The sequence below is a fragment of the Panthera tigris genome, chromosome D3, assembly GCF_018350195.1.
Source record: "Panthera tigris isolate Pti1 chromosome D3, P.tigris_Pti1_mat1.1, whole genome shotgun sequence".
NCBI classification, from domain to species: Eukaryota; Metazoa; Chordata; class Mammalia; order Carnivora; family Felidae; genus Panthera; species Panthera tigris.
The window spans coordinates 75,361,791-75,374,331 of NC_056671.1; the positions used below are offsets into that span (position 1 = coordinate 75,361,791).

At 43.2% G+C, this 12,541-nt stretch overlaps 1 protein-coding gene across 10 annotated transcripts in view; it reads left to right on the top strand.

Moving 5' to 3' along the window:
- Nucleotides 1–8,728, top strand: part of WDR7 (WD repeat domain 7) — a 354,382-nt gene extending 345,654 nt beyond the window's left edge. For all 10 annotated transcript variants that reach the window (XM_042962008.1, XM_015536841.2, XM_042962015.1 and 7 more), the window contains one exon: nt 5,965–8,728. In XM_042962008.1, coding sequence (XP_042817942.1) covers nt 5,965–6,168 — 204 coding nt within the window. In that variant the 3' untranslated portion in view covers nt 6,169–8,728. The remainder of the gene's footprint in view (nt 1–5,964) is intronic.
- Nucleotides 8,729–12,541: the final 3,813 nt, after the last annotated feature.

Consider the following 12,541-nt stretch of genomic DNA (forward strand, 5'->3'; position numbering starts at 1 on the left):
GGGTCTGCTCTCACGGGGGTTGCAGTCTGTAAATAAGCAAGCAGTTACAATACAGAGGGGAGCCTGAGAATAAGGTTGTGGGACAGATTCACAGAGGAGGTGACATCCGAACTGAGACAGGGTCATGCTGAGTAAGGGCTGGATGGTAAGAGGAGGGCAGAGTGGGTATTTAGGGAGAGAAAGCAGGAGCAGCCTTTCAGTGGTAAGCCAGGGCACGGCGTGCCTGGGGGCCTGGCCGGAAAGGCATGGGGCCAGGGAGGTGCTGCCCAAGGATGCGGGCAACCCCAGCAGGGCAGAGGCCAGGGAGAAGGCAGCGAGTAGTAGCTTCATATCCCGTTTATATTATCTCATCTCTGTTTGCGTTCTGAATTTCCCACATAATGCTCTTCATTCCTGAACTATCAAAACATTTTCAAAACCCCGAGTATCGGGGCACCTGGCTGGTTCAGTTAAGTGTCCAACTTTGGCTCAGGTCATGATTCCGTGTTAGTGTGTTCGAGCCCCGTGTCGGGCTGTCTGCTGTCAGCATAGTGCCCGCTTTGGATCCTCTGTCCCCCTGTCTCTCTGCTCCTCTCCTGCTGGTTCTTTCTCTCTCTCTCTCCTCTCTGCCTCTCAAAAATGAAATAAGCATTAAAAAAATTGTTAAACAAACAAAAAAAACCAAAACCCCGAGATCATTGAGTGGCCGTTCATGAGGATGCCTATGTTTAATTGTGACTAAAATGCATATTAACTTTGAGCACCTAATTTTTACAGTAGAACTTGTTTTATCCTCAAAAATTAATCTCCATTCCATCTTTTTAATTACCTTACTCCTGGTAATTGGTAAAAAAAATTTAAACATTATCAACTCCCTCCCCGACGAAAAGCCAATTTAAAATTTTGTTATTACCTTTACTCTCCTAAGATGCACGTATGTTTTATGAGATTCAGTTTATTGCCTTGAAAGCTAAAAAAAAAAAAAAATTAAAGTTTAAATAAGACTTCAGCACAACTTGACGATGGTTTTTAAAAAATCAATAGCTAATAAAATGTAAAACAGATACAATAAATTGCTTAATTCACAACATACTATTAAACCTTGACAACTTCCAAATCTGTCACAGACTTTTCCCTACTCTTCATTTAATTTCGTTTTCCAGTTTGTTTTCTCATTATCTTTTCTCCCAGAATATAGCTCCCGCATCTTAATTGGCTCCTATTAAGCTCTCTTCCTCGGCGGCCTCCCCGGTGCCCATATCCCCCAGTGGCTACCGTGGGACCCGTGGTTAGCGCTGCCAGCAGCCCCATGGCGAGCCCGTTAGGCGTCCGTAGAGTGACCCTCGCACCAGTGCTTCCTTAAAGGGTTTCCCCACCAAGCGTGTTTTCCACACGGTGGTCTCTGCACGCCACCTGTACCTTGACACACAGTTTCTGCCCTTCCCTGTGCCCTTGGAATCCCAGACGAGTGTTCACGTAAAGCCCCACATTCGTGCAAAACATCTCCTGGGCACCAAAGCGCCGGGTGCTGGCCAGTGCTCCAGGGGTACGGAGTCAGCCAGTCCCAAGTCCCTGCTTTCAAGGACCTTGTGTTTGTCCACGTTTTCTTCTTTGGAATAAACAAACACAAGTCTTTTTGGTTTTGTTCAACGTGACTTCCTCAGAACGTGAAATTTGTTATATAAAGGAACACCTCCTACCTTCGCCAGATTTGCAGCTGTTGCCGATATTTTCCTGAATTTCTGCGTGACAAATGTTTTTTCCCTTATCTAGCGACTCAAGGTTCTGTTTGGATATGTTCATCCCTTCCTTGATTTTTTTTTTGTTTTTTCTACTTGTATCCACATTCCTGCCTAGTGCACTGAGGGATTTATGGTTAGCATCCTTTCTTACCTCAGAGCTGAAGATCATTCATTACGGAGATGGTACTTTGCGAGATACCTCTTCTCATCCTCCACTTCCCCTCTTCGGGCTCCTGCTGCTGCCTCTGGGCTTTGCCGAGGACACTTGAACCCGTGCCTGTGCGTGTGGCGGTGCGCACAGGGGGGCCACAGCGCACTTCCTTGGTGCACACGCTCATTGTGCTGTCCGCACACGTGGGTGTCCCACGCACAGAGCACGAGGACTGCTCAGGCAACACCCAGGTCTTTTTGCCTCTAAACCCAATGTCAGGATGGAAAATGCAACCCATGTCTTAAATTAATACCCAGTTTGGTCTTGAAATTTAAGCGGAAAGCACAGAAACATGTCCGCTTTTATCAAGAAAATACAATAAAACCTCTTCCAGAGTATACGTATAGGGGGGTTGATTTGAATTAAAGGGAGTCCAGAAAGCAATGGTGGATCTCCCACTGCTTTCCCAAAATAGGCTTTGCTGATTTATTTAGATACATATTGTTTAGTTCTAGTGATGTATGATGATACTTTTATATTATTCCAGTAAATGTACTGTAATATATTTTGAAAACTTAATGAAGTCTTATTAATACAGGACCTTACAAAAGCTATGAGCTATTAAAATCTTTGCTGAGAAATGAGTGTTAATGAGAAATATCGGTTGGATAATTACTCAAGTGAGACTTAGTAAAAGGTTTGTGTGCAGCATTACTTACACTGAGAATTGCATTAAAACACTTCCTGTTTTGATGAATTACATCTGTATGTGTTTCTGTGTGTTCAGAAAATAATCTTCACGGGACTGGTTTGGTGAAGCATTCTTTCTAAAGGGAAGGGAAAAACCAACGTTGCATTTTTGTTATTTACAAACTCAGCTACTGAATGATGTCATCAAGCAGCCTTCTAAGCCCTTTGATTCTCCAGCTACATATTCCTCCAAGTTGAATATTTCATGTCAGGGTATCTGTTCACATTTGAGCAAAGGGAATTGAGTAATGAAATCAAATACGGCCATGGTTCTCTCACCTAAATTTCACCACTATCCTCCAACTAGTGAATATCCTCTTTCAGAAATGCTAAAAATAAATTAGATGGATAGTGGTTTCACTTATTTTTATGTATTCCATCATAGAATGGAACACTATTCAGCCCTTTAAAAAGGGTGCTGTAGGGGCATCTGGGTGGCTCAGTCAGTTAAGCGTCTGACTTCGGCTCCGGTCATGATGTCATTCGATCCCCACGTCTGGCTCTGGGCTGACAGCTCAGAGCCTGGAACCTGCTACCGATTCTGTGTCTCCCTTTGGATTCTCTGCCCCTCCCCCACTTACGTTCTCTCCGTCTCTCTCTGTCTCTCTCAAAAATAAATAAACATTAAAAAAAAATTTTTTTTAAAGGATGCTATAAATCTGTGGCCATTAGCATCAATGTTTTGTTGAATGAAAAAGGCAGATTGTGAAACTGCCTTTTAATTCGAGCCTATTTACATAAAACTCCTTAAATCTGCCTCTTAAGTGTACATATATTTGGAGGTCTAGAAAGAAGTTTACCAGAATGTTAGTGATTGTCTCTAGGAAGTAAGATTTGGGGGGATTTTTGCTTTCTCTCTTCTACTTCTCTTTATTATTTAAATGTTCCACAATGAGTATTTACTGTCCTTGTAATCAAGAAAAAATCCAGTGTTACCAAAAAATACTCTAATCCCAGGTAGTTTTTATTCATTTGAGGCTCAAACTGCCCTTTCCCATAGTTTGTAAGCCTGTCACTGGTCAAGAAAATACTAATATCCAGTAACAAAACGGTTCGTTGTCTCAGTGAGCGTTCTTTGGCTGAGCTTATTGGGAAGATGAATACTCACCCTTCCTACTTCAGGTTATCTGTCTTCAGAAGAGGTCACAGGGTAAGGATGGTCTGAGGAACAGCACGATAGAGTGAACCTGAGGTCCTCGTCCTTCCAGGGGCACGCACCTGTAACAGTGCTGCGCCGTGTGGAATTTCATTCAGCTGTTCCACCGCAGGAAGGCTGTGTGACCCTTCCGAAGGCGTTTATCCATCAGTTTATCAAATGGCTTATCAGTCATTCATGGGATGGCTCAGCTCAGAAGGAGATGCCAGGCGCAATGATGGACTTCTCGTTGAAGTTTTCCATTGGTAGCATTTCTGTAAGGTACTCTCTCCCTCTCTCTTTGGCCCTCAACCCAATTCTTCTATGTGGCTAAATTTTGAAGGAAAGAAGTAAAAATAAGGAAGTGTCCGCGCCTATTGGGCACCCTTAGCATTTTGAGCCACCAGCAGAACTCAGGCGTCATCCATATTTTCATAGAAAATCCATAAAGGATGAAAACTCCTTTGTAGCTATTTATCAACTGAGAAATGAGATTTTTTTTTTTTTTAAACACAGTATGCCTGTTGATACCAGTTAATTTTAACCACCAATTTTCTGGGTCATTTGGATCTGTTCTATTAAAGAACTCAATTATCATGTACTGTTACTTTCTGTACAAGCGAGAGCCATCAAATCACGCTCACCACCGTTGTTCATATATAAAATATCTGGGAACCCTCAGAAAGCAACAAGACATTGATTTTTGTCTTGTATGGAGTTCTTGGGAAAAGGGAAGGAAGCAAGGAAAGAAGTTTTTGGAGAAGGACAGTAAGGTACTGTCTGACTTTAAATGTTAACTTTAACAGAAAGAGTTAATGATAACCATACATTTGGTTTTAAAATGTGACCTCGTACACTAGTGATTTTTTTTCACCTCTGTGTTGTGTTCGGCACCATTATTAATGCAGGAAAATCAGTAACATTAGTCATCTTAAAAGGGTTATTACTCAAGATGATTTAAATTGTGAAAATGTCAGTGGAGCCTGCATGCATCCTGCTAGAGATGCCATGATTTACGCCCTCTGACACCATCGTGCTGCTGAGAAGGGCCAGAAAAAAGAATGGCTTATATTTTGCACTGATCCAAATGCAGAGCATGATATCAGCAATAACACATCTTAAATGTCCTAGGATTTGCCAAGGTTTCGTGTGTCAAGCATTTGTGTCCATAATCTGCATGCTTCACACAAAAACCCCAGAATCTTCTGCGTTTAGACGATGGTTATACTGGAGAGAAGAGTTGGAAATGAAAATTAGTGCAAAGAAGACTAATATTTTTGAGACCTCTTTTCTTACGTGCTCTACGCTTTCCGTGTGATTTGCAATAGCACAAAAGATGTGTATTAAAAAGACGTCAAGTAGTATGTAGAATCTACCGGATTCCTCTGACCCCGTCGCTCAGGCTCCCTGAGATACCCGCCATTTAGTATTCACACTTTGACCGGAACGCGTGGTTTGTTCACGGGCCGTAATTTCCATGTTATTTTTCACCAATGTGGATGGATTAAGAGAACTTAACATTCAAATCCGATCCCCAAAAGCCACCCAAAAGCAAATCAGCTGATTAAAAACATATGGCCAATAAAGTGTTAAAAGAATTCTGCCTTCAGCGTGGCAGCGAAACAGTGAGCCACAGATACAGTGTTAAGATGCAATTGATTCTCGGTTTCCCCTTGGAAATGAACTAGAGATTTCCAGAGACTGAATTCCATAAGAAAGCAGGTGAGGAGGGAAGTGTGGGTACCTGTGGAGGGGGGAGGGGGTTCCGTTTTGAGCTTTGATCCAGGAACGTGCCCACTTTGCTGCTTTTCCTTGAACAAGCCGTGAGTCCCCAGTCGAGTCTGGGTGGACTTGTCCTTCCCGGCTGCGGTGAGCACCGTGGCGACGCGGGAAGGGCCCACCATCGCCAGAGACTGTCGGGCCTGTTCAGTTACCATCGGGAATTTAGCCCCCTCCTCAAAGACTGCTGGCCTTTCCTGCTGTCGGGTGCTCCCCACGGAGTGAAATTCCTGTGGGCGGATGCTTTCACGGTAACAGCATCGCAAGGGTTCCCCCGCCCGGGCTGAGAACAGACTCTCAGCCGAGCCGGAGTCAGCGGCCGGCAGAGAGTGACCCGAGGCGTGAGTCACTCTACCCCGCCGCGCGGCAGGGAAGGGAGAGGGTTCTGTAAGTGACGCGCGTGCTCTCGTGTCCCCGTGTCCCCCTAGATGAACACGTCGCTGCTGGGAAGCATCGGCATGCTGAACTCGGCCCCTCAGCTGCGCTGCATCAAAACCTACCAGGTGCCGCCTGTGCAGCCCGCCTCGCCCGGCTCGCACAACGCCCTCCGCCTGGCCCGGCTCATCTGGACGTCCAACCGCAACGTCATCCTCATGGCCCACGACGGGAAGGAGCACCGCTTCATGGTCTAGCGCTGGGGGCCGCTGCCCTGACCGCATCCGAGCCCCGTCCACTCTGGAGGCCGAGACTCCTCTGTCCTTACTCACCCGGATCGTTCCTCAGTGCCTGCCACGCCAGTGTCACCCCGGGGCGCGGCCGAGGCTGTGTCACCTCCACACGGTCCTCGGGGGGCGGACCCCCCCCCCCCGTGTCCCCTGTGATCCAGAGGCATGCACACCCCGCCCTGCAGGAGCGGCCCTTGTGTGGACATTAGGTCGTTTTCCCCCCTGGGGGGTGGGGGGTGCCCGCGGTCCCTAGGAGCACCCCTGTGGCTTGGTGCACCAGAAGCCTCCAAATCAGTAAGCACTGTGATTGCATTCCCAGCCCAGATCAGCATTTTCCTAGAGCTAAACCCCACCTCTGAAGTGCTGCTTGACCCTGGTCGTTTGACATTGGGTTTTGACGTAATGTGGCAGTCCTAATTAGCGAAGTTATTTCCCTTTGGATTTCCTAAAATACATTATTGTTTACCAAAAAGATTCTGTGTTTACATGGTTGGGTTGTTTTTTTTTTTTTTTTTTTTTTTTTTGCCCCATGATTGCTAAGAAGCTCTTCAATCCAGTTTCCTAGGGTTTAACCCCTTGCTTCTTGATTAACACCTAACAGATTTGAGATCATTGAGAAAATAAATATATTTTAAAAAAAAATACAGAAAAAAAAGTTTCCCAGACAGCCTTCTAAAATGCCCATATCCTGCTTAATAATATATTTAGTAGTTTAAAATAAAAATCATCACTATTTATGATCTAGTTAATATAATTATCCAGTCACTATAACCTCTTAAATGGACTTTTATAATAAAGAATCGAGTTTGGAAGCGTAGCATATACCTAAATAAGAAGTCCCTTGTGTCTGTTGCTACAGGTCCTTTCAAGAAAGACCTTACCCCTTCCCTCCAGAAACCTTACCCACAGTTCCCATGCCTACGACCTATGTCAGTTATCATGTAATAGTTACAATTCAGCCTTTGAACTGATCAATTAAAGGAAAACTAAGACAGCATTTCTTTTACACAAGTATCCCAGAAAAATGGTACCCAAGACACAAGCATTCAGGAGTATGTAGAAAATGTGAGGGCTCTCAGATAATTTGAGCAAACATCACACTGAGGGTGTTCGTTACACTTCCAACTAAGCTTTCACTGGGTTGCTCTCTTCTTATGTCAAATTATGCTGATTCTCAGTAATGGAAAAAAAAATCCACAAAATAATATCTTGTATGAATTGCTCCTAACAAATCTTGATCTGTACATAGCTGGGGATTTGGTTGTTTGGTTGGTTGTTGATTGGTTGGTTAGGTGGGCACAATGGTTTATTAAGTGCAAACACAGAAAATGGTTTATTCACAGAAAATATGCGAAGCTTACAGAGGAACCAAAATGATAATGGGAGCATTTAATTGGAAAAGCGTATATTGTCAAGAGTTTATGTAACCTAGGGGAAAAAAAAAAAAAAAAAAAAGGATCACAGTCCAGGAACAGATATATCTGTTACTGAAACAGATTTTTAAAGAACATGTTAAGAAATTAAGACCACCGGAACGTCTCTTTCCTATTGATACGAAGTACGTTATTTCCATTGGTGGCAAACCTCTCCTGTTCGTTGGTTTTAGACTTTGGGTGTTCTTTCAAAAGTGAATTTATGCCACATGCATGTACATTGTATTTATAAAGATTATATATGTAGTTTCCAAGGAAGAAACAAAGAACTATATACAGCGTAGGCTCTATTTGTCTGGTGAATATGCTGTTGTGTTCGATATAGATAGAGAAACCTGAGGTAAACAAAAGGGGCACGTGGTTTTTCCAGCGGGCTCCTGAGTCTTCTCGATACCCAGCACGTGTTTACTTGGTAAACTTAAAATAGGGACTAATTTATTCTAGACTACAAAGTTGTTTCGGAATGATGAAGTAAAAGAATAGAGAGATTTGTAAAACAAAATGCACTGGGGAAAAGACGTGAGATGGTAGGCAGGCCACCAAATACACGATGGACCACTCCGCAGAAATGGAACAAAGCAGAGCCGTGAGGGCCTGGGGTAAAAACAGTCTGGGCAGTGAGCATGGGCCAGCCTGTCCCACATTCTGCCTGCAAAGACAGCCAACATCATTGGCCAGTAGAACATCACTCTTAGAAAACTTGGGTGGATGATGTTGGATGGCTCGACATCTCTAACTGCTGAGTGAATATTTGCATTCTTGTTAACACAGATCTCCCCTTGGCTATTTTGACAACTCTAGTCCCAGACTTCATCGCAGCTTAGACTTCTCAGCACTGAGGTAAACTTTGTATCGTCATCCCAGCGTATGCTTTTTAGTGTTCTGTTGATTTCGGTGGCACTGTATTTGGACCCATCCTTGTACGTGTGGAGACATACGTGGCTTCACTGGTAGTTTAAAATGCAGTGATTGAACTGTGTACAGCGAGTGAATTAAAATGTCTGCCTCTCAAGACATTGCCACTTATTAGATCCTATATGTGCTGAACGCCCCTGTGTACATATGTGTGTTAAATAAAACTGAATTGTACTGAAGATTGTTTTTCTCATTAAAAACACTGTTCACTCTTCTTAAACATTCTCAGTTGAAATCCATATCCCCCTCCCCCCCCCCACCCCGCCTACTCGGGTACCAAATTAAGCCTTCTATTTCTATGTAATTATTCACTTCCCTGGAGAGCTAGCTTCAGGAAAGGCTAACTTGTCACAAAGGACAGTAGAACAGTCCAGAAGGAAGAAAGACACTTCCAAAGTGTGAGGGGAAACAACTCAACAGCACCCTCTGTGGTTTGGGCAAGGGAATTGCATGCATGTTCCTTTATCTTTACCTCAAGTTGCTCCTAAACGGACTGTGAATTGTACCGTATTCTATTCCGTCAGATTTTGATGACGTGGTTGACTGCCATGGATGGGGGGCGATGGACGGAGATGATTAAATTAATTTCATTTAATAGTCGGTTTGGAGTTGAATTTGAATCCCTGGGGTAATGGATGTAATTGGTTTTCAGAAAAAGCAAGAGTAACAAAACAGGTCATCGTCGCTCAGAGAGGGTTATATGTACAAGTGGCGAATGTGCTTCTTTACCTTTTCACATAAGAATGTAGAACAGCTTAAATTGAACCAGTCATCAGGTAGCAGTATACTTTTCCTTCAGAAATAGACAGACATGAAGGGAACTGACTGCCACATCTTCAGCCCTGTTCAGATGCCCAGTGTCCATCCCAGGAATTGCTTTAACGTCTCCTGGTGGCTTAAGTGTGTCCTTATAGGGAAAATAGGGGCAGTCCCAGTCCTGTATGATTGGTGATCACATAAACTGATCAAATGTGGAAAGGGCATGACATTAATAGGAAGGTAAAGCCAAGCAGTGCTGGATGAACTTTCACCTTTCACCCCTTCGGCTGACTGACAGAGCTGAGTGTTGAAGAAAATCAATACTTTGGAGCCAGGAGGGAAATATTTCCAACCTCTAACTAGAGAATGTATTTTGACAAGGCCAAGATAATCCAAGCTGCACAGGAGAAAGAGAAAAGAAGACTCATTTTTAAAGCTTGACACTTCAAGGTGTTTTTGTACAATGGTTTAGAGATCGTCAATACATACAAATACCAAAGGTCAGAAAGAAAAGCCAGAAGAATTTCAAAAATTAGATGTTCAGTTCTTTTTGCTGTTTACAAACTAAAAAAAAAAAAAACAAAAACAAAAGAAAGACGGCAGAGAGGTGTGTGCCTGTAATTGTTGTTTAAATGAACCGAGCTCACAACGTGTGCTTGGAGGTTATCATCCCTCTTTAATCAAACCTTACATTTTCTCGAGGCAGCACTATAAATATCGAATGCCTAAAAAGGTGTTTAGGCTTCTTGCTTCTGTACATTTTTTTCAAAGACCTGAATCGTTTTTTGAGTAGTTACACCATTTGTGGGGCACATCTCGGAATCTTGATTTTTGGATTCATGTTGATCCTGCCAGGATGGACTGGTAAATCTTCGACCCTTCTTCGTATTTGGATCATTATTTGCATGAGAAAAGAGTTCGTGTGCCTACTGAACTTGAGTTGTTTCTAGTTTTCCTAGTCCCTTTAAGCAAATTACTAATAAAAGTATTCTAATTAGTGCCCTGCTGAGTGAGAGGCTGACACATCTCCAGGAAGAAGGTTAGCAATTCGCTCCACTCTTACCAGCAAGATTAGATCCATTCATTCTGTGGACAGATGCCTCCATCAAACGGATATAGATTCTTTTCTTTCCTACAGATAAGAAAATGAAGTCGAAGGGTGACCATACCTTCCAGCCAAGCTCAGGACAAAGGACTCCTGAGTACTCTAAGTATCTAACCCTGTTTTCTCATGCAGGTGCAACAAAAGGCATGCCGTAAACATATGCTAATTGTGTATTAAAATAACAGTGAAAATACGGCCTTAATTTGTATGCCCTCTTTCTCATTAAAAAATTCCACTCTGTTCTGAGAAGATAGGTCTGGCTGGAGATTTTAAATTTTATGTTTCAAAAGGAGGACAGAATACTGAGGCCAAGAGTCCTCAGTGTTCTGAATCTCCCAGAGAAGGGCAGGAACCTAGCACACGCCTGATTTGCAGTAGGTTATCAGGTAAATCTGTATTGCACTTGTTAAATCCATGAGATGATAACCTGTAGAAGGCTTGTTATGACACCAAGTGGGGTGCCTGGGTGGCTCAGTCAGTTAAGTGTCCACTCTTGGATTTCGGCTCAGGTCATGATCTCACAGTTCGTGAGTTTGAGCCCCACATTGGGCTCCGTGCAGACACTCTCCCTCTCTCTCTGCCCCTCCAGTGTGTGTTCCCCCTCTCCTCTGTCTCTCTCAAAATAAACTCTAAAAAAGAGTGACACATAGTAAGCATGTGAGATGATAATTTTTAGTAGATGTGTAGAAGTCCTTCCTTATTGAACATAAACAAGATTGGAAATTATTTGTGTTCTTTGGAAAATGGTTGGACTTTTGTGTCTTTATCTCTATCTGGACTCTAATAATAGGTCTGGACATTTACCCAAGGGATTGTCTGGTTCTCCCTGAATTCACCATGTCCTTCACCATGGTGCTGTGTGTGACTGTCTTCTCCCTAAAACTTGCAGACACTGACAAGTCCCAAAATACATGCCAGTGGATGGGACCACTTGATTATGGGTGTTGGAAGTTATAACTGAATCCTCAAAAAGAAAGTAGTTCGTATTAAATTTAGACTCACATTGGCATCCAGGATGACTTTGATTACTTATATGAATATCTTCAAAATACACATCTATGAAAATTGAACAAGACTGTGGACAAAGTATCATAAGGTAGGTTTCATGGAATCCCCAAAGCCCAGGAAACTGAAGGTTTAGGTTCTATTGCCAACATCTTGTTTCGACTAGTATCAAAATGACTTAGCCCTTCAGTTTACCCAAATGTGAACTGTATGGTCTAAAACTTTACCCACCCAGTGGCACTTGAGGTTTTAGCGGTTGATGGATTTCTGGATAAATTTATGGATAATTGGAAGATCCTGCAATGAAACATTTTTATCCATTTGCAAGCTTCTACTGAATCTTAGTATATGCCAAACATAGGTTCTATATTCTATTGTCCTCACTGATGAACTCACAGGCTAGCAAAGGCCACACAACACTATGGAACAAGTGCCAAAAACAAATGGGAAAGAGCGATGAGAACATTGGAAGTGATTCATTCTCGTACGTTAGTATCAAGTTAGGGCTTCAGAGAGGAAGTATTTGGACCGAGTCTTGAAGAACAAATAGAAATTAATTAGAAGGATGGAAGGGATGTTTTAAGGTAGGAATTTCTGGATGTCCAAAGTAGTATGTGATCTGGACGGACATGAGTTACTTCAGACTTACAACCTGACAGGCATCAGTGGGCACTACTGGGGATCCAGGTGGCTCTTCACCTGCGGCTGTTACTGCACACACAGAAAACGAGACGTCTAAGCCAAAGGACATTTGAAAGCTAGGAGGCAAAAACACAAAAAATTTCAGCAAAAACCCTAATAAAAGATTTCTCTGACTGTTGCTAGTTCTCCAGGTCTCATTTTCTTTAAAAAAAAGAAAAGGGTTATTTTTGTTTTAAAAATAAGTTCTGCATCCCCCTGAGGCTGTGTTCTAGCCTCCCGGGAGCATGGTGTGTGGGATGCTGGCCGCAAATGGTGCCCGGATGCCCCTTCTCCAGCTCCCACCCTGGGGCTGAAGCATTTATTCTCCAACTGCCGGGGGTGTTGACATCTCATGTTGAGTTCTGGAGAGTCCTTACAACCCGGGAGCCCTTTCACCCATGGTCGTACTCCCCATCCTGGGGGCAACCACATCCATGATTGT